General features: G+C 39.1%; 1 protein-coding gene across 3 annotated transcripts in view; it reads right to left on the reverse strand.

Moving 5' to 3' along the window:
• LOC138852413 (hydroxylysine kinase-like) overlaps nt 1-24,970 on the reverse strand; it is a 103,718-nt gene that overhangs the window by 17,194 nt on the left and 61,554 nt on the right. For all 3 annotated transcript variants that reach the window (XM_070082968.1, XM_070082970.1, XM_070082969.1), the window contains exons 4-6: nt 19,111-19,250; nt 3,593-3,767; nt 2,673-2,929 (exon numbers count right to left, since the gene is read on the reverse strand). In XM_070082968.1, the coding sequence (XP_069939069.1) occupies nt 2,673-2,929; nt 3,593-3,767; nt 19,111-19,250 (572 nt within the window). The remainder of the gene's footprint in view (nt 1-2,672; nt 2,930-3,592; nt 3,768-19,110; nt 19,251-24,970) is intronic.

Below are 24,970 nucleotides of genomic sequence, written 5' to 3' on the forward strand. Positions count from 1 at the left end.
TATGCAGAAAATTCGGAGTGTGGAAATTAGGAGAAGGTGTGGAGTTAATAAAAGCATTAGTCAGAGGGCAGAAGAGGGGTTGTTGAGGTGGTTTGGTCATTTAGAGAGAATGGATCAAAGTAGAATGACATGGAAAGCATATAAATCTATAGGGGAAGGAAGGAGGGGTAGGGGTCGTCCTTGAAAGGGTTGGAAAGAGGGGGTAAAGGAGGTTTTGTGGGCGAGGGGCTTGGATTTCCAGCAAGCGTGCATGAGCGTGTTAGATAGGAGTGAATGGAGACGAATGATACTTGGGACCTGACGATCTGTTGGAGTGTGAGCAGGGTAATATTTAGTGAAGGGATTCAGGGAAACCGGGTATTTTCATATAGTCGGACTTGAGTCCTGGAAATGGGAAGTACAATGCCTGCACTTTAAAGGAGGGGTTTTGGGTTATTGGCAGTTTGGAGGGATATGTTGTGTATCTTTATACGTATATGCTTCTAAACTGTTGTATTCTGAGCACCTCTGCAAAAGCAGTGATAATGTGTGAGTGTGGTGAAAGTGTTGAATGATGATGAATGTATTTTTCTTTTTGGGGATTTTCTTTCTTTTTTGGGTCACCCTGCCTCGGTGGGAGACGGCTGACTTGTTAAAAAAAAAAAAAAAAAAAAAAATGTATGAAAGAGGGGAAGGTACCTAGGGATTGCCAGAGAGCATGTATAGTCCCTTTATATAAAGGGAAGGGGGACAAAAGAGATTGTAAAAATTATAGAGGAATAAGTTTACTGAGTATACAAGGAAAAGTGTACGGTAGGGTTATAATTGAAAGAATTAGAGGTAAGACAGAATGTAGGATTGCGGATGAGCAAGGAGGTTTTAGAGTGGGTAGGGGATGTGTAGATCAATTGTTTACATTGAAGCATATATGTGAACAGAATTTAGATAAAGGTAGGGAAGTTTTTATTGCATTTATGGATTTAGAAAAGGCATATGATAGAGTGGATAGAGGAGCAATGTGGCAGATGTTGCAAGTATATGGAATAGGTGGTAAGTTACTAAATGCTGTAAAGACTTTTTATGAGGATAGTGAGGCTCGGGTTAGGGTGTGTAGAAGAGAAGGAGACTACTTCCCAGTAAAAGTAGGTCTTAGACAGGGATGTGTAATGTCACCATGGTTGTTTAATATATTTATAGATGGGGTTGTAAAAGAAGTAAATGCTAGGGTGTTCAGGAGAGGGGTGGAATTAAATTATGGGGAATTAAATACAAAATGGGAATTGACACAGTTGCTTTTTGCTGATGATACTGTGCTTATGGGAGATTCTAAAGAAAAATTGCAAAGGTTAGTGGATGAGTTTGGGAGTGTGTGTTAAGGTAGAAAGTTGAAAGTGAGCATAGAAAAGAGTAAGGTGATGAGGGTATCAAATGATTTAGATAAAGAAAAATTGGATATCAAATTGGGGAGGAGGAGTACGGAAGAAGTGAATGTTTTCAGATACTTGGGAGTTGAAGTGTCAGAGGATGGATTTATGAAGGATGAGGTTAATCACAGAACTGATGAGGGAAAAAAGGTGAGTGGTGCATTGAGGTATATGTGGAGACAAAAAACATTATCTATGGAGGCAAAGAAGGGAATGTATGAAAGTATAGTAGTACCAACACTCTTATATGGGTGTGATGCTTGGGTTGTGAATGCAGCAGCGAGGAGGCGGTTGGAGGCAGTGGAGATGTTCTGTCTAAGGGCAATGTGTGGTGTAAATATTATGCAAAAAATTTGGAGTGTGGAAATTAACAGAAGGTGTGGAGTTAATATAAGTATTAGTCAGAGGGCTGAAGAGGGGTTGTTGAGGTGGTTTGGTCATTTAGAGAGAATGGATCAAAGTAGAATGACATGGAGAGCGTATAAATCTGTAGGGGAAGGAAGGTGGGGTAGGGGTCATCCTCGAAAAGGTTGGAAGGAAGGGGTAAGGGAGGTTTTGTGGGCGAGGGGCTTGGACTTCCAGCAGGCATGCATGAGCGTGTTCAATAGGAGTGAATGGAGATGAATGGTATTTGGGACCTGACGATTTGTTGGGGTGTGAGCAGGGTAATATTTAGTGAAGGGATTCAAGGAAACCGGTTGTTTTTATATAGCCGGACTCGAGTCCTGGAAATGGGAAGTACAATCCCTGCACTCTAAAGGAGGGGTTCGGGATATTAGCAGTTTGGAGGGATATGTTGTGTATCTTTATACGTATATGCTTCTAAACTGTTGTGTTCTGAGCACCTCTGCAAAAACAGTGATTATGTGTGAGTGAGGCGAAAGTGTTGAATGATGATGAAAGTATTTTCTTTTTGGGTCTCCCTGCCTCGGTGTGAGATGGCTGACTTGTTAAAAAAAAAAATGTACAAGGTATACAGGCCTAGCTAACATCAGTGACATACTACAATATAGAAAGCCCCTTGTTATGCAGAGCATTTCAGGCAAATTAGGTCAGTTTTGTCCCAGGATGTGACTCACACAGGTACCTATTTTTACCGATGGGGAACATAGACAACTGGTGTAAAGAAACAATGCAGGTTATTTGTGTATGTTTCTACCCTCGCCAGGAATCGAACCCGGACACTCGCCGTGTGATACATAGAGATACATAGTCAAGGAAAGAATCTTAAATACAAAGAAGTGTGAAAATATTAATGAGAAATCTTACCTTTAAAATATCCCAGTCATTCTTAGATATATTTCTCTGGGTGAGATAACCAGCTAATACGTATCCTCCTACATCGTTCGGTGGCATGCAATTAACCTCGACCATCTGGTACATTATGGCAATGGCTATCTCAAATAGGTAACAGGAGTATTGTATGTCTCCAAAATCCAGAAGACCATCAATGTGGAAGGTGGTGGGGTCACCCGACTTGGTATTGACAATAATGTTTTGCTCATTGAAGTCACCATGTATAAAACCTAAAAACAGTTGAAATTAGTGTGCTGAGAAGATCAGATTTGTAGTAATATTCCCCTAAAGTAATATCTATTACAAATTATGAACTGACTTTTACCTGGCAAACATTAATATTTGAAAATAATAATTAAACATATACAAGACTTTAATCAAAATTTTGGCACAGAGGAAGATGTTTGAACACTGGAAAAAGTTCAACACAGCAGTGAAAAACATCTTGGAAATAAGTCAGATCACATACCAAAATGAGCTCAAGGCTACATAATTAACTACTTTTCAAATGAGGCATAACAGAGCTGATGTTATAGAGACAGTGGATAATGTGGAACCCCAACTTTTCCCCTCAGGCCTTGGTCAGATGACCAAAAGCTCCAGCTGTGGGTCATCATATGACTAAGACCCATGTCAGGAAACACCTGTCCTGTTTCCTGGCAAACCTACCTAATCTAACCTTCATGAAGACTAATGTGATGTATGCATGACAAGAAATGACCCAGTCCAGAGTTGAAATGGTGTCAAAGAACATACACATCAATCATGTATTAGTTTATTATCTTGCCAATTTAGTGTTGTCATGGGCAACTGAAGCCATCTTCTGTTATTTAAAATATTGTTATTGTATCTTAAAGTTAGAATTACTGGAATACATCAGACAGGAATCTCACCTTTCTCCAGCCTGTGAATTTCTGGGATAATGTTCAGATTCCATGCAGCTAAGACTTCTTGGACCAGATTAATTTGCTTCTCATTCTTTACAGCAGAAACAAATTTTTTCAATTTAGGAGTGCTTTCCAGACTCCAGAGACATTTTCTTGACTTTAAATCCTCATTACAAAAATCCTGAAAATAATTACTGTACTATGATGATATGTTGCAGCTTTAAAACTATAGCTTATTTTTTTAAATATATCAGCTGTTTCCCACCAAGGCAGGGTGATCTGAAAAAGATAAAACGCTTTTATCATCATTCGCTCCATCCTTGTCTTGCCAGAGGCATGCCAATACTACAGTTCAAAAACTGCAACTTATCTCCATCCCTCCTTCAGAGTGTAGGCACTGTACTTAATAAAGAATAAATATTAATTTATTTTGTAATGTATGAGAAACACAGAAGAATTCTTATGTTTGATTAACTGGAGGATGCAAGATGACTAAGCAAATCATGTAAAACTGAAAAAATTCTGCAAAGATAGATAAGTGTTATTAATTTGTAAGGAGTACAGAATCTAACTTGGAAACAATATATGTAGCTGCTGCATCACTTACAGTGGAACTTCAAAAATCGAACTTAATCCGTTCCAGGAGCTAGTTCTAAATTCGAAAAGTCTGAAATTCGAAGCAATATTTCCCATAAGAAATAATGGAAATGCAATTAATCCATTCCAGAAACCCAAAAATATTCACACAAAAAATACATTTTATAGAGATTAATTACAGTTTTACACACAACAAATACTCTAGTTTTTAATTACATGTATGTATAGTAATACATATAAAATAACATTTTTACTTACCTTTATTGAAGATTGGTGATGGCATCTGGAAGATAGGGAGGAGGAGAGAGGGAGTTGGGGTTAGTGTTTGGAAGGAGAATCCCCCTCCATGAGGATTTCAGGTAAAGCCCTCTCTGGGATTACTTCTCTTAGTAAGTAAGCAAGTAAGTTTATTCAGGTATACACAAATACAGTTACATAGAATTATCATACATAGCAGCATATGTGTAGCGGCAGTGGCAGCGGCAACAGGAACCTTGTCCTCTATTTTTACTTCTACCTGAGGTTCCCAGCAGCCCAGTGATGACCTAATCAAGACCCGCATAACACTAACATGTGTGGATACCCAGAATGATATAAAGCAACTGCAGAAATCACCCAAAAGTTCACAAATTACCAACTAATAGGACTCGTACTACCACCTCCTACCCCGCTGCCACTGAAGTGATACTCCACAACATTCACCCATCACCCATCGCCTACTATTCACCCGAAGCCACAACCAATGGACAAGGGTCAGAACAATAAAAGAAGATCCAGTAACCAGCTAAGGACTCCTAACATCAAAGGTGAGAGCAGTAATAACACGAGGAAAACTTGTGGTACTGCCAGCCAGGACACAACCCTCATCACCCACCGGCACCACCACAACACACGACAGACAACAACAAACATGGCCGCCGCTACAGTCCAAGATAACTCCTTCCCAGTATTTGATGTCAAGAAGATCACCGACCCAGAAATAGCTAAACTCCTTATGATTCAGAACCAAACGATCACCAAACTAACTCAAGAAATGCAGGAACTAAAGGCTAACAATGCAGATTACCTCAACAAGATCACTGCTCTAGAACATAAACTAGACACTCTAGAACAACAAAGCAACACCCACACCCAGTCCCTAGACACCATCAACACTCTAAAAGACCAAGTCACCCTACTTACTACCAACATTACAGAGGAAAGATCAAGAGTGGACCAACAACTTGCCAATGTCATAACCAACTTCCAAGACCATAATGACCAACAGCAGCTATCTGACGCTGTTGTAGTTAACAGCAAACATCTCCCACCCACAGTCACCCAAGAAACCTGCATGGAGACCACCCTACAGCTTATCAAGGACCACCTTCGCCTTAACATACGTAGTGACGACCTAAAGGATTGCAAACTGATGGGCTACCAAGCAGGTAAAAAAACAGTGCTGTTAAAATTCCAAACTAGCCTACAAAGAAACAACCTACTAAAAACATCTATTTCTATGAAAACTGATGTTTACGTCAATGAGTGCCTTACCAAAACAAGACAAAACCTTCTTTATCGGCTAAGAAAATTACGCTATGCCCAAAAAATCCACCAGTGCTTTGTGAGGGATGGAAAAATCGCAGTTAGGAAACAGCCCACTGGGAAGAGATACTTCATCTCTACAGAACATGACCTTAAAACATTCCTAAGTGAGGCTGGACTAACAGAATCAGAGTAAAGTGCAGATAATACCCATAGTCCACCGTTAGTGTTATATTGTCATAAATTTGTGCCCCCCTAAAATTCTAATACCCCAACTACTTTTGATTGTCATTGTTGTATTCAACGACCATTCTACCTCATAGTCTTAATTGTGTTTAATATCTACAGAATCTATCTCCTTTTTTACAACTTACCACATCACTGTTCTATCTTATTTTATTATAAACTAACCATAACTTGTCTTCAATAATTCTACCTCACTTTAAAAAATACTCAATTGCCCAATTTTATTCTAAATCCCTATTATTGCCCAATTTTACTTTAAACTATATTGATCAAACTTATTGTAAACTTCTTTTATTGACCATTTTTATTCCATACTTTTTTAAACTAGTATTTTCAACTACAACTTTTATATTATCCTGTCTACCATCTTACTAGCATATTATAACCAAGTCATTGCCATTTTTATTTTTATCATTTTTTTTATTATTCTTTTGCTACCTTAATTTGTGTATTTTATCCTGTCAATTTAAATCTAATTATACTCTAATTCTTGTAAACAACTTATATAAGACCTTAGTGCAATTACAATTGAGAGTCTTGTGCCTTTATTATATTATTAGATTAATCACAGTTTTACTCTAGCTCATTCTAGCTCAATACATAGTCAATACCAAATTCACTATATTAGACCATAGTGCAATTACTAGTGAGAGACTGGTGCTATTTGTAATTTGTATTTTTATATTATTAGACTAAACCTAGTTGTACTATAGCTCTTTCTAGCTCAATACATAGTCAATACCAAATTCACTATATTAGACCATAGTGCAATTACTAGTGAGAGACGGGTGCTATTTTTAATTTGTATTTTTATATTATTAGATTAAATTCAGTTGTACCATAGCTCATTCTAACTCAATACATAGTCAATACCAAATTCACTATATTAGACCATAGTGCAATTACTAGTGAGAGACTAGTGCTATTTTTAATTTGTATTTTTATATTATTAGATTAAACCTATTGTACTATAGCTCATTCTAGCTCAAAACATAGACTCCACAAAAGTCATTATTAGACCTTAGTGCAATTACAAGTGAGAGTCTTGTTCTATTTTTAATTTGTATTTTTATATTACTAGTTTATACCTAGTTGTACTTTAGTTCATTCCAGCACAACACATAGACAACATCAACTTCATTATGTGTAGTAGTGACTATACTCTACATGACCAAAATACTCTAGCTATATACTTGTCCAAACTTCCTACCACTACAGATATCAGTACTAGAACTCAACACACAACTCAGGATATAAATAACCATAATTTAAACCTAGAAGATGATTGATCACGTTGACCCTGATCTAAACCTCCATAATCTGACACCCAATCAAAACCTATTGGAAAGTAACTGCCTTTATTACACAGCATCACAAGCCAGCACTATCCTAAACAATGCTAAAAGTCTATCAGTACTTAACTACAACATCAGGTCCTTAAGCAAACACTATGATGACCTCCTAGCACTCCTTGAATCACTAAAGACACCCTTCTCCTGCATTATTCTTACTGAGACCTGGCTTAAGCAGGACACAATAGATATCTACCCTCTACCAGGATACACAGCAATTCACAACTGCAGACCAAACCAAGTTGGGGGTGGTATTGCAATCTATTACTCTAACCAATTATCTTGTATTAGCACCACTTGCTTTAGTGATGAATATGGGGAATACATTTTTGCTAATTTTACTGTAAAAAACCTTAAGACGCCTATAACAATCGGTGCCATTTACCGGATACCTCACACAAACATCCCAAATTTCAGTGAGAAATTAAAGTCACTAATAACAAACAGACAAATGAATAAGCACCACCTTCTCTTAGCTGGAGACTTCAACATCAACCTTGGCTTACTAGATGATCAGCCTGTAACTGATTTCATCAACAATATGAACAACACACTTCTCATACCAACAATAACTAAACCAACCAGGCTCACTGAGACAAGTGCAACCATAATAGACCACATATGGACCAATATACTAGCCCCCCTTAAATCAGGGATAATCACAGATAGCACTACAGACCACTACCCTACCTTCCTCCTGACAAACATTAGTAAACCACCACTTGAATACAACAAAGTCTCATTTAGACTCCATGACGAGGCCTCAGTAAGGAAGTTCACAGCTGACCTAGAGACTGTTGACTGGCCTACAGAATTCTCCAAGGCCAATGGTATTGATGACTGGACAGACATTTTTCTTAACAAATTACTTAGACTATACAACAAACATTGTCCTATAAAAACAAAACAGATCACAAACAAACGGCTTGGTTGCCCATGGCTAACCAGCACCATTCTGAAATCCATTGACAAGAAACACCAATATGAAAAGCAATATAGACAAGGCTTAATACACAAAGATATTCTTAAACACTATTCATCAGCTCTCACCAAAGTAATAAAGAAAGCCAAACAACTATACTACTCCAGTAGATTCACAGACACTAGAGGAGATATAAAAAAGACCTGGAAAACACTCTCTCAGATTCTAGGGACCCACAAACTGAGAAAAACCAAGAATATTGTCCTAACTAAACCTAATGAAACACCACTACATCCCACTGACACAGCTAACAAGATAAACGACTTCTTCTCAACCATAGGATCTAATCTCGCCAGTAAAATCCCACATACCAATGCCCATGCCGGGGACTACCTAGATGGGAATTTCCCTAATTCCTTCTATCTTGCACCAACTGAGCCCACGGAAGTCACCGAGATTATAAAGTCACTTAAAAATAACTCGGGGAATCTGTCTCATGTCCCACCATTACTGTACAAGCGAGCGGCCCATGTCCTTTCGCATGCTATTTCATTACTCTTTAACAAGTCACTAGAGACTAGCACCTTCCCGAAACTACTCAAGATGGCAAGGGTTACACCAATACATAAAGGTGGTGACCCTACAGACTTAAACAACTATAGGCCAATATCTAACTTACCATTGCTATCCAAAATCTTTGAGAAACTCGTGCACAGGAGACTGTATTCATTTATAACGGCTCAAAACATACTCAACCCCTGCCAATTTGGATTCAGGAAAAATAAAAGCACTAATGATGCAATCATAAAAATGCTAGATCTGCTTTACACAGCATTGGAAAATAAGGAATATCCACTAGGAATTTTTATTGACCTAAGAAAAGCTTTTGACACAGTAGACCACGACATCCTACTCCACAAACTTGATCATTACGGTATAAGAGGCCATGCGCTTGCTTATTTCAAATCTTACATTACTAATAGGTATCAGTATGTCACCATTAAAGACACAGCATCAGCAACACGGCCACTTGATACTGGAGTTCCGCAGGGAAGTGTCCTTGGTCCCCTGCTCTTCCTCATATACATCAATGACCTTCCAAACGTATCCCAACACCTGAAACCCATTCTCTTTGCTGACGACACGACTTATGTCATCTCTCACCCTAATCTTGCCACCCTCAACACCACTGTGAATGAGGAGCTGATCAAAATATCGACTTGGATGACAGCCAATAAACTTACGCTTAACACTGACAAAACCTACTATATTATGTTTGGTAGCAGAGCAGGAGATGCACAAATTAACATTAAGATTGACAACACTCTAATTACCAGAAATAATGGGGGCAAATTCCTAGGCTTATACCTTGACAACAACCTGAATTTCAGCACCCATATCCAGCATATAACCAAAAAAGTATCCAAAACGGTTGGGATCCTCTCCAAGATACGATACTACGTGCCGCAAAATGCCCTTCTCACACTATACCACTCACTTATTTATCCATACCTCACCTATGCTATTTGTGCTTGGGGATCAACTGCAGCAACACACCTAAAGCCAATAATAACCCAACAAAAAGCTGCAGTAAGAATAATCACTAAATCCCATCCCTGGCAACACACCCCCCCACTCTTCATAGACCTAAACTTACTCCCTGTTCAGTACATCCACACTTACTACTGTGCAATCTACATCTACAGGGCCTTAAACTCTAATATCAACCTTGACCTAAAACGCTTTCTTGATAGTTGTGACAGAACCCACAGGCATAACACCAGACACAAACATCTCTACGACATTCCCCGTGTCCGACTAAACCTTTACAAAAATTCAATGTATGTCAAAGGCCCTAAAATCTGGAATACCCTACCTGAGAACTCTAGAACTGCAGACACATTCATCACCTTCAAAACTACCATTAGAAAACATCTTATCTCCCTGATACACCCTGTCAACTAACTACACGAATACCACCTGGTGGTTCACACTTACACTCACTGACTCATTTGACCATAAACAGAAATATTAATCTCAATCTTAAAATAATGAATCCTGTGATACTCCAATACTGAAACTATGTACTGTGCCAAAACAAAAGCATTTACATTGCTAAACTCACAAACTAGTATTTAGTCACTTAGCCATAATACCAACTTACCTCATAATTTGTAATATTTTACAATTAAGAATAAAACTAAGTCTGCCCGAAATGCCTAGCCATGCTAAGCGTTCTAGTGGTACACTCTGTAATCACTATTTTACTACATGTAAACCACACAATAACCAAATTTCTGTAAACTCAGCATTGTAATCCTTATAGAGAATAAACTTTGAAGAACCGATGGTCGACTTGTTTTTCCCATACATCCTGGCAAGCTCAACTAGTCTCACACCACTCTCATACTTCTGTATTATTTCCTTCTTCACATCTACGGCGTTTCTCACTTCCTTTACCACAGGGGTACCACTAGCAAGTTTCTTTGAGCCCATATTTCACAGAACCACAAGCACTAAACACAACAAAATAATCGTAAAATGCGTGAATGAGAGCGCAGGTTAGTGTTCAATCAAGCATAAACAAAGCTAGACTGCTCATGGCGCCTGTGCGGGGACGCGGACAGAGCTGGCGGCAGACAGGTCCCGTACCCGGCGGTCCGAAAATATGGGCACGTTCGATAATAGGGACACAGTTTGTCTGAAAAAATGGTCCTATTTTCGAAACGTTCGATATGTGATGCATTCGATTTTTAAGGTTCCACTGTATTATGAGAATTCATTTTTATGAAGGGATATTGTTCCTGCTAGATGATCCACAAACATTTGGTGCTTTTCTGTAAATATTGAATTATAATTATGAAGAATTCTGCAGTAGATTGGGTTATATATTAATCAATCATGACATTTTTCGCTGTCTGCTCTGGATTTTTTTTAGTTAAAAAAATTGCAGAATACATTCATATTTATATATTCATATACTTTATTTGGATATGATACATAGTTGTACAAGGAATTACAGTACATAGTTGGGTATACATGCCAAAAGCAGAGCATTATGGGCAGGCTTAAAATTAAACTTAAGATTAACTAAGCAATTATAGATACAGTCGTAATGCTCACAAAGTACAAAGTACATTGTCCTGAACTGAAGTAAAACTGCATTTTATAATGTTAAGATTAACAGCAGTAAAAATATTGATTACACATGTGCAGTATTTGGAACAGAATTAAAATTATTACTGGGTCAATATTACAAAAGATTTTTTTTTTTCAACAAACTGGCCGTATCCCACCGTGGCAGGGTGGCCCAAAAAGAAAAACTAAAGTTTCTCTTTTTAAATTTAGTAATTTATGCAAGAGAAGGGGTTACTAGCCCCTTGCCCCCGGCATTGTAGTTGCCTCTTACAACATGCATGGCTTACGGAGGAAGAATTCTGTTCCACTTCCCCATGGAGATAAGAGGAAATAAACAAGAACAAGAACTAGAAAGAAAATAGCAGAAAACCCAGAGGGGTGTGTATATATATGCTTATATATGTATGCGTAGTGTGACCTAAGTGTAAGTAGAAGTAGCAAGACGTACTGAAATCTTGCATATTTATGAGACAGAAAAAAGGACACCAGCAATCCTACCATCATGTATAAGAATTACAGGCTTTCATTTTACACTCACTTGGCAAGATGGAAGTACCTCCCTGGGCAGTTGCTGTTTACCAACCTACTGCCTAAATACAATAGGCATATCATACGTAATGTATAGTCATTACTTAAGACAAAACTTGATACTATATGATGTGTGGTATATATGGACAAAACTTTTACTACCCTGATTAATTTTGTTCATGGTGCAAATGTGAGAATCGTGAGAATGATGTACATAGCCTATGTTAGGTCCTTAATTGATTATGCTGCTCCCATGTTGATATTAGCTAGAGAAAGTTCTCTCCGACCCTTGGAGTTAATGCAAAATGAAGCTCTCAGGATTATTCTTGGCTGTCCCAGATCTACAAAAGTTCTTAACATGAGGAAGGAGCTTGGTATTTCTAGTATCAGTGATAGGATTGTTGAAATTAACACTGTACTCGGTATTAGAATGTTGAGAAACGAACCAGACACTGTCACAGTGAATCTTACCAAGTGTCTAGAGGTAAATACACACAGATCTAAATGGATTGTGAAAACGTGCAATTGCATTAAGTTTTATAACCTACATGAACTGTATCACTGTAGGCAACAAGAGCATTTCACCCCTCCATGGAAGATGTGTTCATTTAATATCACATACCTACAAGTCCCTCCCAAGAAGCTCATTGCTAGTAATCCCTTCCTTAAATCTCTTGTTAGAGCAACTGCTCAAGAAGAAATTTCTCACCTAGCTGGTAGTAACAAGTTATCACAAGTTATATACACTGATGGATCTAAACAGGAGTCTTCTGGCAGGGCTGCATCTGCTCTTGTTGCCACCTCCCTAGTTAAGAACGATAATAAATTTGTTGAGTTAGGCATAAGAATTAACAACTGGGCGTCTACACTGCAAACTGAATTGTTTGCAATCCTAATGGCGCTAAAGCTAACCTATGACACTGAACTTGACTCTATCATCATTACTGATTCTATGTCATCACTGAAGGCTCTTGACTCATATAATGACTCCAACAACATGCTCATTGGGGAAGCCAGGTATAGATACTCAAAAATTAGGGACAAAGGAATTAATGTACAATTGCTATGGATCCCATCACACATTGGATTACTCCTTCATGATAAAGTTGATATGTTAGCCAAGAAGAGTATCGAGAAGGAGAATGTAGAATATAACTTTGGTATAACTGTGTCTAGCATTAGGAATAATATTAGGAGAGAAGTAAATAATGAAAATGATTGTTATAGGAATGCAGTTAGAAGCCTGAGTAGATCTATAACCCACTATGATAACATGAACGTAGATAAGTATGTTTATGGAGCAACTTGCAATGTGAACAGACTGACTGATGTTGTAGTGGCCAGGCTTAGGCTTGGTTACAAGTACTTCTGGCAGTTTGGGAGACACACAGATGATGATCAAACTAAATGTAAATTATGTGATCAGGCATATGGTCACTCTCTTGAACACTATGTGCTTAATTGTCCACTTATTGAGGAATACAGAGACAGACAGTATAATAACCTATGTGACATGTCAAGATATCTTATTAATGAAAATAAGATACCAGATATACTAAGCAAATTTCCTAAATTTGCTTGTAACAGATAAGTGAACTATAGATATGTAGATATAAATCCATATGTATTCCTGTTAACCCTTTGGGGCCTAGTTCCTAGGCCTTTTGTGTATCCATATGCTCTCGCGCTACCGTCCACAGGATGGATATGGGGTGCACAATAAACTAGCCACTTCGGTGGCAAAATCTATCTAATCATATATATGTGTATAACACTAAAGACAGTTACACAGAGATTGTGCTATATGTAGACATGCAAAAATTAGCTTGTATTATATATATTGTAAATGTGATCTTGCATGACTGAATTTGCATCAGATTCAAACTATTTACATTAGTAATCTTCAGAGTAGATGACATGTCAAAGGTAAGGCATTTTTCACAGCTGGTACACAATGGGCCATCTACAACCTGATGTAGAGAAATTGTATATCAGGGTCAGGGACACAATACCTTCGGGTTTTTGAGGTTCCCATAGTCATGCATTCAGTTATTTTCTGGAAATAACCTGCAGTGGTCAACTAACACCTACGTACTTGCAGCTAGGTGAACTAAGACAGCAGGTGTAACATGTGCCCATACATCTTGCCCTGCCCAATATTTGAATCCAGGACCTTTGGGTCATAAGACAGTTGCATTTTAATACTGATCAGAAGTATCACAGTTGTACGGGTCGGCCATCACTAATCCGGCAATCAGTAATCCGGTTCCATCAGTAATCCGGCACTAATTTCAGCTAGCATAATTTCAAATTTCCAGAGTCTCCACACCAACCTGCTGCTGCTGTTTGGTGGCACTACTTGCTGCATAAGTCCTGCCAATTTCTTTTGTTCCATTTATTGTTATAACCTGCTCACTTTTAACCCTAGCCGTGGTTCAAATGAATAAAAGAAATGCTTCTCATTGTGTAAAGCACATACACAATACATTGTCCATAAAGGATAAGGTGGCTTTGGCGCTACTGTTGGTTGCCAAGAGCTTAGCTCACTCAGATAAGCTGTGACTGATAAATTTGGGCCTACATACAAAAGAATAGGTCTGTGTGTTAAGTGTGCACTATAAAAAAAAAAAAATCCTGCAGCACACAGTGCATAATGAGAAAAAACTGCGACCGTGTTCACGGTGTAAAACCGACTTTGTGGTGTATTTTCATATAGTTTTTTATGGTTGTATTCTCGTTTTTTGGTTTCATTTGATATATGTAATGGAAGATATATTTTTTTTATTATTATTATTATTTTTTATTATCACACTGGCCGATTCCCACCAAGGCAGGGTGGCCCGAAAAAGAAAAACTTTCACCATCATTCACTCCATCACTGTCTTGCCAGAAGGGTGCTTTACACTACAGTTTTTAAACTGCAACATTAACACCCCTCCTTCAGAGTGCAGGCACTGTACTTCCCATCTCCAGGACTCAAGTCCGGCCTGCCGGTTTCCCTGAATCCCTTCATAAATGTTACTTTGCTCACACTCCAACAGCACGTCAAGTATTAAAAACCATTTGTCTCCATTCACTCCTATCAAACACGCTCACGCATGCCTGCTGGAAGTCCAAGCCCCTCGCACACAAAACCTCCTTTACCCCCTCCCTCCAACCCTTCCTAGGCCGACCCCTACCCCGCCTTCCTTCCACTACAGACTGATACACTCTTGAAGTTATTCTGTTTCGCTCCATTCTCTCTACATGTCCGAACCACCTCAACAACCCTTCCTCAGCCCTCTGGACAACAGTTTTGGTAATCCCGCACCTCCTCCTAACTTCCAAACTACGAATTCTCTGCATTATATTCACACCACACATTGCCCTCAGACATGACATCTCCACTGCCTCCAGCCTTCTCCTCGCTGCAACATTCATCACCCATGCTTCACACCCATATAAGAGCGTTTGTAAAACTATACTCTCATACATTCCCCTCTTTGCCTCCAAGGACAAAGTTCTTTGTCTCCACAGACTCCTAAGTGCACCACTCACTCTTTTTCCCTCATCAATTCTATGATTCACCTCATCTTTCATAGACCCATCCGCTGACACGTCCACTCCCAAATATCTGAATACGTTCACCTCCTCCATACTCTCTCCCTCCAAACTGATATTCAATCTTTCATCACCTAATCTTTTTGTTATCCTCATAACCTTACTCTTTCCTGTATTCACCTTTAATTTTCTTCTTTTGCACACCCTACCAAATTCATCCACCAATCTCTGCAGCTTCTCTTCAGAATCTCCCAAGAGCACAGTGTCATCAGCAAAGAGCAGCTGTGACAACTCCCACCCTGTGTGTGATTCTTTATCTTTTAACTCCACGCCTCTTGCCAAGACCCTCGCATTTACTTCTCTTACAACCCCATCTATAAATATATTAAACAACCACGGTGACATCACACATCCTTGTCTAAGGCCTACTTTTACTGGGAAAAAATTTCCCTCTTTTCTACATACTCTAACTTGAGCCTCACTATCCTCGTAAAAACTCTTCACTGCTTTCAGTAACCTACCTCCTACACCATACACTTGCAACATCTGCCACATTGCCCCCCTATCCACCCTGTCATACGCCTTTTCCAAATCCATAAATGCCACAAAGACCTCTTTAGCCTTATCTAAATACTGTTCACTTATATGTTTCACTGTAAACACCTGGTCCACACACCCCCTACCTTTCCTAAAGCCTCCTTGTTCATCTGCTATCCTATTCTCCGTCTTACTCTTAATTCTTTCAATTATAACTCTACCATACACTTTACCAGGTACACTCAACAGACTTATCCCCCTATAATTTTTGCACTCTCTTTTATCCCCTTTGCCTTTATACAAAGGAACTATGCATGCTCTCTGCCAATCCCTAGGTACCTTACCCTCTTCCATACATTTATTAAATAATTGCACCAACCACTCCAAAACTATATCCCCACCTGCTTTTAACATTTCTATCTTTATCCCATCAATCCCGGCTGCCTTACCCCTTTCATTTTACCTACTGCCTCACGAACTTCCCCCACACTCACAACTGGCTCTTCCTCACTCCTACAAGATGTTATTCCTCCTTGCCCTATACACGAAATCACAGCTTCCCTATCTTCATCAACATTTAACAATTCCTCAAAATATTCCCTCCATCTTCCCAATACCTCTAACTCTCCATTTAATAACTCTCCTCTCCTATTTTTAACTGACAAATCCATTTGTTCTCTAGGCTTCCTTAACTTGTTAATCTCACTCCAAAACTTTTTCTTATTTTCAACAAAATTTGTTGATAACAGCTCACCCACTCTCTCATTTGCTCTCTTTTTACATTGCTTCACCACTCTCTTAACCTCTCTCTTTTTCTCCATATACTCTTCCCTCCTTGCATCACTTCTACTTTGTAAAAACTTCTCATATGCTAACTTTTTCTCCCTTACTACTCTCTTTACATCATCATTCCACCAATCGCTCCTCTTCCCTCCCGCACCCACTTTCCTGTAACCACAAACTTCTGCTGAACACTCTAACACTACATTTTTAAACCTACCCCATACCTCTTCGACCCCATTGCCTATGCTCTCATTAGCCCATCTATCCTCACATTAGTATTAAGATTAAATATAGATTTTAATAAAAGTTAACCACTCCAGGTACTCTTATCTTGTCTAGATTTAGGTAGTTATTATGTACTAGAATTAATCTGCCTGAAACTCCTCGGCATGATAGTGGCTTTCTTTGGGCTTAGCAAATCAAAATTGTAATTACACATTGTAACTTTTGCAAAGAAATAAAATCCTCAATTTTTTGTTTTAAGAAAAAGTGGTCCATAGCTCAGTGACAATCCTTTCAGCTCTTCACCAAAGGACCTGGTTTCCAACTCTGGTGGGTTAAGATGTGTACGTATAGGCAAGTCTCCTTATATCTGCTCCCCTTGTTCACCTAGCGGTCAATAGATACTGTACCTAGGTGTCAGATGAGTGTCATGAATCACATCTTGATATAGCTGAACTCTGAGACAAGCTGGGGTAAGATAAGATAAAATTTTGTTTGGATTTTTAACCCTGGAGGGTTAGCCATCCAGGATAACCCAAGTAAGTCAGTGTGTCATCAAGGACTGTCTGGCTTATTTCCACTGGGGTCCTTCAAATTGTCCCCCAGGATACCACCCACACCAGTCGACTAACACCCAGGTACCTACTTACTGTTAGGTGAATGGGGACAGCAGGTGTAAGGAGACACACCCATATTTCCACCCAAACAGGGATTAACCCTTTGAGGGTCGACAGGCCCTCTCCGAGACTCGTTCTCAGGGTCGGCCAAATTTAAAAAAAAAATATTAATAATTTTCTCTTATGAAAAGACAGAAAATCTTTTCCTGATCATAATGACACCAAAAGTTTGAAATTTGATGGAAAACTTACGGAATTATGCTCTTGCGAAGTTAGTCTAGGCGATGTTTACGCATCGGCGATTTTGCCCACTTTGAGCCCCATTTTCGGCCAATTCCACTGTACTAGTCGACAAAAAACATGAATATTTCGCTAGAACTCCATTTTTTCTATCGAATGAGTGCAAGAAACCACCCATTTATCAATTTCAACTATCCAGTACAGTGGTCAGAATTTAGCAATTTTGCCAATTTCACACAAATTTCAAAAGATGCCAATTTCCGAATAGGGTCCAGAATAAACAAGAAAAACATTCCTGGCACTAAAATGACATTTTCTCTGTTCATTAGTCACGTCTCAAGGCCCCTCTTACATTCTTTTGCTTTCCACTTTGAATTTTTATTCTCACAAAAAATAGAAGATTTAGTGTTATGCAGACTACTGCATTAGTGTAAAAAATGGTATAAATAATATTGGCGCACTTGCGAAAGAATATTAGACTCACCAGTTGACGTGTATTGGATGCTTGGCATGATTTGTTTACTTTTGAACTTTGGTAAAAATCGAACATTTCTGCTATTTTGAGCTCAATTTCAAGGTACTTTTCATTGTAAAACCAGTCAAAATCATCTCAATTTCTGTAATAAGTCTTCCATTCTATAAAATGAGACCAAGAAAACTAGAATACAACAATAAATACCATACGAAAATACAGTGCAAAGTCGCTGTTTTATTCCCAAAAAACGGTCAAAGTTTTTTTTTTCTCATTATGCACTGTGTGCTGCAGGATTTTTTTTATACTGTGCACACTAACCACATAGACTCATTCTTTTATATGTAGGCCTACCAGCTTTCTCCCACTAGATTTGAGGGCGCTAGAATTTAGGCGTACTAGTACGTCAAAAACCCTGGGTCGTAAGCAGTACTAGTACAGCCGAAACCCTCAAAGGGTTAAACCACAAGAAACTCAGTGTGTGAGTTGAAAGCATTGCCTACCAGGCCAGCTCTCAGTCTTGTAAATTCAACACTGAAAAAAAAAAAAGCAAGCAATTACAGTGGACCCCCGGTTAACGAACTTTTTTCATTCCAGTAGTATGTTCAGGTGCCAGTACTGACCGAATTTTTTCCCATAAGGAATATTGTGAAGTAGATTAGTCCATTTCAGACCCCCAAACATACATGTACAAACGCACTTACATAAATACACTTACATAATTGGTCGCATTTGGAGGTGTTCGTTAAGCGGGGGTCCACTGTACAACACTTTAACGGAAGAAAAAGAATATAACATTTACTCACCTTAAGTTCATTATTTAACTTTCCCAGGTATGCTCCACATTCAAAAAAAAGTTCTTTAGTGTATGTAACTTGGTGTAGGATCTTGCCTTCAATAAATGTTAACAACCTCACCATGTGAAGACCACTTGGTTCTTCATTAGCTGCAAACAATAAATTGTTTTTCAAAGCATTCATGATGTGATACAGGTAAGGCTAAACCTAGAAAATTAGAAACTTCTGTAGTGTACAGCATTTCATTGTACAGTGGACCCCTGCATAACGATATTATTTCAATCCAGAAGTCTGTTTGGGTGCAGTTATAGACCGAATTTGTTCCCATAAGAGATATTGTGAAGTAGATCAGTCCGTTTCAGACCCCCACAAATACACCTACAAAAGCGTTTACAAAAATACACTTGCATAATTGGTCGCGTTGGGAGCTGATCATTATGCGGGGGGTCCACTGTACATCCATCTAAAAATAGGCAAATTTAATAAAGTGAACAGATATAAAACAGATATGTTGTAGGTAGTAGGTTGGTAGACAGCAACCACCCAGGGAAGTACTACCGTCCTGCCAGATGACTGTGAAACAAAAACCTGTAACTGTTTTGCATGATGGTAGGATTGCTGGTTTCTTTTTCTGTCTCATAAACACGCTAAGATAACAGGGATATCTTGCTACTCCTACTTACACTTTGGTCACACTTCACAGACACGCACATGCATATATATATATACATACATCTAGGTTTTTCTCCTTTTTCTAAATAGCTCTTGTTCTTTTTTATTTCTTCTATTGTCCATGGGGAAGTGGAAAAGAATCTTTCCTCCGTAAGCCATGCGTGTCGTATGAGGCGACTAAAATGCCGGGAGCAATGGGCTAGTAACCCCTTCTCCTGTATACAATTACTAAAAAAGAGAAGAAGAAAAACTTTATAAAACTGGGTTGCTTAAATGTGCGTGGATGTAGTGCGGATGACAAGAAACAGATGATTGCTGATGTTATGAATGAAAAGAAGTTGGATGTCCTGGCCCTAAGCGAAACAAAGCTGAAGGGGGTAGGAGAGTTTCAGTGGGGGGAAATAAATGGGATTAAATCTGGAGTATCTGAGAGAGTTAGAGCAAAGGAAGGGGTAGCAGTAATGTTAAATGATCAGTTATGGAAGGAGAAAAGAGAATATGAATGTGTAAATTCAAGAATTATGTGGATTAATGTAAAGTAAAGTTGCGAGAAGTGGGTCATAATAAGCGTGTATGCACCTGGAGAAGAGAGGAATGCAGAGGAGAGAGAGAGATTTTGGGAGATGTTAAGTGAATGTATAGGAGCCTTTGAACCAAGTGAGAGAGTAATTGTGGTAGGGGACTTGAATGCTAAAGTAGGAGAAACTTTTAGAGAGGGTGTGGTAGGTAAGTTTGGGGTGCCAGGTGTAAATGATAATGGGAGCCCTTTGATTGAACTTTGTATAGAAAGGGGTTTAGTTATAGGTAATACATATTTTAAGAAAAAGAGGATAAATAAGTATACACGATATGATGTAGGGCGAAATGACAGTAGTTTGTTGGATTATGTATTGGTAGATAAAAGACTGTTGAGTAGACTTCAGGATGTACATGTTTATAGAGGGGCCACAGATATATCAGATCACTTTCTAGTTGTAGCTACACTGAGAGTAAAAGGTAGATGGGATACAAGGAGAATAGAAGCATCAGGGAAGAGAGAGGTGAAGGTTTATAAACTAAAAGAGGAGGCAGTTAGGGTAAGATATAAACAGCTATTGGAGGATAGATGGGCTAATGAGAGCATAGGCAATGGGGTCGAAGAGGTATGGGGTAGGTTTAAAAATGTAGTGTTAGAGTGTTCAGCAGAAGTTTGTGGTTACAGGAAAGTGGGTGCAGGAGGGAAGAGGAGCGATTGGTGGAATGATGATGTAAAGAGAGTAGTAAGGGAGAAAAAGTTAGCATATGAGAAGTTTTTACAAAGTAGAAGTGATGCAAGGAGGGAAGAGTATATGGAGAAAAAGAGAGAAGTTAAGAGAGTGGTGAAGCAATGTAAAAAGAGAGCAAATGAGAGAGTGGGTGAGATGTTATCAACAAATTTTGTTGAAAATAAGAAAAAGTTTTGGAGTGAGATTAACAAGTTAAGAAAGCCTAAAGAACAAATGGATTTGTCAGTTAAAAATAGGAGAGGAGAGTTATTAAATGGAGAGTTAGAGGTATCGGGAAGATGGAAGGAATATTTTGAGGAATTGTTAAATGTTGATGAAGATAGGGAAGCTGTGATTTCGTGTATAGGGCAAGGAGGAATAACATCTTGTAGGAGTGAGGAAGAGCCAGTTGTGAGTGTGGGGGAAGTTCGTGAGGCAGTAGGTAAAATGAAAGGGGGTAAGGCAGCCGGGATTGATGGGATAAAGATAGAAATGTTAAAAGCAGGTGGGGATATAGTTTTGGAGTGGTTGGTGCAATTATTTAATAAATGTATGGAAGAGGGTAAGGTACCTAGGGATTGGCAGAGAGCATGCATAGTTCCTTTGTATAAAGGCAAAGGGGATAAAAGAGAGTGCAAAAATTATAGGGGGATAAGTCTGTTGAGTGTACCTGGTAAAGTGTATGGTAGAGTTATAATTGAAAGAATTAAGAGTAAGACGGAGAATAGGATAGCAGATGAACAAGGAGGCTTTAGGAAAGGTAGGGGGTGTGTGGACCAGGTGTTTACAGTGAAACATATAAGTGAACAGTATTTAGATAAGGCTAAAGAGGTCTTTGTGGCATTTATGGATTTGGAAAAGGCGTATGACAGGGTGGATAGGGGGGCAATGTGGCAGATGTTGCAAGTGTATGGTGTAGGAGGTAGGTTACTGAAAGCAGTGAAGAGTTTTTACGAGGATAGTGAGGCTCAAGTTAGAGTATGTAGGAAAGAGGGAAATTTTTTCCCAGTAAAAGTAGGCCTTAGACAAGGATGTGTGATGTCACCGTGGTTGTTTAATATATTTATAGATGGGGTTGTAAGAGAAGTAAATGCGAGGGTCTTGGCAAGAGGCGTGGAGTTAAAAGATAAAGAATCACACACAAAGTGGGAGTTGTCACAGCTGCTCTTTGCTGATGACACTGTGCTCTTGGGAGATTCTGAAGAGAAGTTGCAGAGATTGGTGGATGAATTTGGTAGGGTGTGCAAAAGAAGAAAATTAAAGGTGAATACAGGAAAGAGTAAGGTTATGAGGATAACAAAAAGATTAGGTGATGAAAGATTGAATATCAGATTGGAGGGAGAGAGTATGGAGGAGGTGAACGTATTCAGATATTTGGGAGTGGACGTGTCAGCGGATGGGTCTATGAAAGATGAGGTGAATCATAGAATTGATGAGGGAAAAAGAGTGAGTGGTGCACTTAGGAGTCTGTGGAGACAAAGAACTTTGTCCTTGGAGGCAAAGAGGGGAATGTATGAGAGTATAGTTTTACCAACGCTCTTATATGGGTGTGAAGCGTGGGTGAAGAATGTTGCAGCGAGGAGAAGGCTGGAGGCAGTGGAGATGTCATGTCTGAGGGCAATGTGTGGTGTGAATATAATGCAGAGAATTCGTAGTTTGGAAGTTAGGAGGAGGTGCGGGATTACCAAAACTGTTGTCCAGAGGGCTGAGGAAGGGTTGTTGAGGTGGTTCGGACATGTAGAGAGAATGGAGCGAAACAGAATGACTTCAAGAGTGTATCAGTCTGTAGTGGAAGGAAGGCGGGGTAGGGGTCGGCCTAGGAAGGGTTGGAGGGAGGGGGTAAAGGAGGTTTTGTGTGCGAGGGGCTTGGACTTCCAGCAGGCATGCGTGAGCGTGTTTGATAGGAGTGAATGGAGACAAATGGTTTTTAATACTTGACGTGCTGTTGGAGTGTGAGCAAAGTAACATTTATGAAGGGATTCAGGGAAACCGGCAGGCCGGACTTGAGTCCTGGAGATGGGAAGTACAGTGCCTGCACTCTGAAGGAGGGGTGTTAATGTTGCAGTTTAAAAACTGTAGTGTAAAGCACCCTTCTGGCAAGACAGTGATGGAGTGAATGATGGTGAAAGTTTTTCTTTTTCGGGCCACCCTGCCTTGGTGGGAATCGGCCGGTGTGATAATAAAAAAAAAAAAATGTTGGACTTGATTCTTGGAGGTGGAAAGTAGTGCCTGCACTCTAAAGGAGGGGTTTAGGATATTTGCTGTTTAGAAGGACATCTGCACTGTCATACCTACATGCCTCTAGCAAGACAACGGCAATATGAATGACGGTGAAACCGTTTCTTCTTCAGGTTACCTTGCCTTGGTGGGAGATGGTCATCATTAAAAAAAAAAAAATGTCTAACATTGATGCCTCACTGTCTTTACAAACTTTCCCTCTAGAAATGGCTATCAGACAGTACTGTAACTCTGTATGTAGTATTGTGCTCTGCACTAATGCCTGATTTTCCCAAAAGACATTATTCGGATTACAACCTACTGATGAGTTTTATACACAAATAACCCGCACATAGAAGAGAGGAGCTTTGTTACTGATGAGTTTTGCTTACTGGAGCCATATATTATATAAGTTGTATAGACACTTTAGTCACAGAATGTTCTCTTTCAACTAGATTTTATAATATTTTATCCACTTGTTTGCTTATGCAGTTGTCTACCTCTATCAAGTTACCACTATATACACAGTGCATTAAAACAGCAATGAGTTCTATGTAGCAAGTGGGATGAGCATGTATATTGCAAATAGATTTCTACCCTCTAAGCTGAATTGTTTGCTCTACTCCTTTCACTTAAAAATGTTCATGAACCAACAAAAATATGCTATTAGAACAACTACTCAATTATATTCCAAAGAGCAAACCTTTCTTCCCCCTTTTCCCCTCATTGTTCAAAGATTTAAACCTATTTAATATATAAAGTGCTCACACATACACTGTGCATACTATATATACAGAACATTTAATACAAATATTTCATCTTGAGCTAAAACAACTGCTGGAGAGCAGTGACAGATCACATAGGCATGAAACCAGAATTAAATACAGTGGACCCCCGGTTAACGATATTTTTTCATTTCAGAAGTATGTTCAGGTGCCAGTACTGACCGAATTTGTTCCCATAAGGAATATTGTGAAGTAGATTAGTCCATTTCAGACCCCCAAACATACACGTACAAACACACTTACATAATTGGTCGCATTGGGAGGCGATCGTTAAGCAGGGGTCCATTGTAAATCTTCAGTATTCCATGTGTACGACTCAAGCTAAACACTCCATGAATATCAAAGGAGCCAATACAGGCAGGTCCCACTTTACAGCACTTCACTTTACAGTGTTTTGTTAATTATACCCATTCCTCATTTATTCAGGCTTCTTACAATAAATATATTTACCACTCACTCTAAGCTAAGGATGAAAATATTTTAAAGTAAGTAATGTGTGTACTGTATATGCATTTTTAGGCTTAGCTCTATAACCCACTTAATATATTATAATGTAAGCATGTTATTATTATTTTTTATTATCACACTGGCCGATTCCCACCAAGGCAGGGTGGCCCGAAAAAGAAAAACTTTCACCATCATTCACTCCATCACTGTCTTGCCAGAAGGGTGCTTTACACTACAGTTTTTAAACTGCAACATTAACACCCCTCCTTCAGAGTGCAGGCACTGTACTTCCCATCTCCAGGACTCAAGTCCGGCCTGCCGGTTTCCCTGAATCCCTTCATAAATGTTACTTTGCTCACACTCCAACAGCACGTCAATTATTAAAAACCATTTGTCTCCATTCACTCCTATCAAACACGCTCAAGCATGCCTGCTGGAAGTCCAAGCCCCTCGAACACAAAACCTCCTTTACCCCCTCCCTCCAACCTTTCCTAGGCCGACCCC

Source organism: Cherax quadricarinatus, chromosome 8, assembly GCF_038502225.1.
Source record: "Cherax quadricarinatus isolate ZL_2023a chromosome 8, ASM3850222v1, whole genome shotgun sequence".
Taxonomy (NCBI): domain Eukaryota; kingdom Metazoa; phylum Arthropoda; class Malacostraca; order Decapoda; family Parastacidae; genus Cherax; species Cherax quadricarinatus.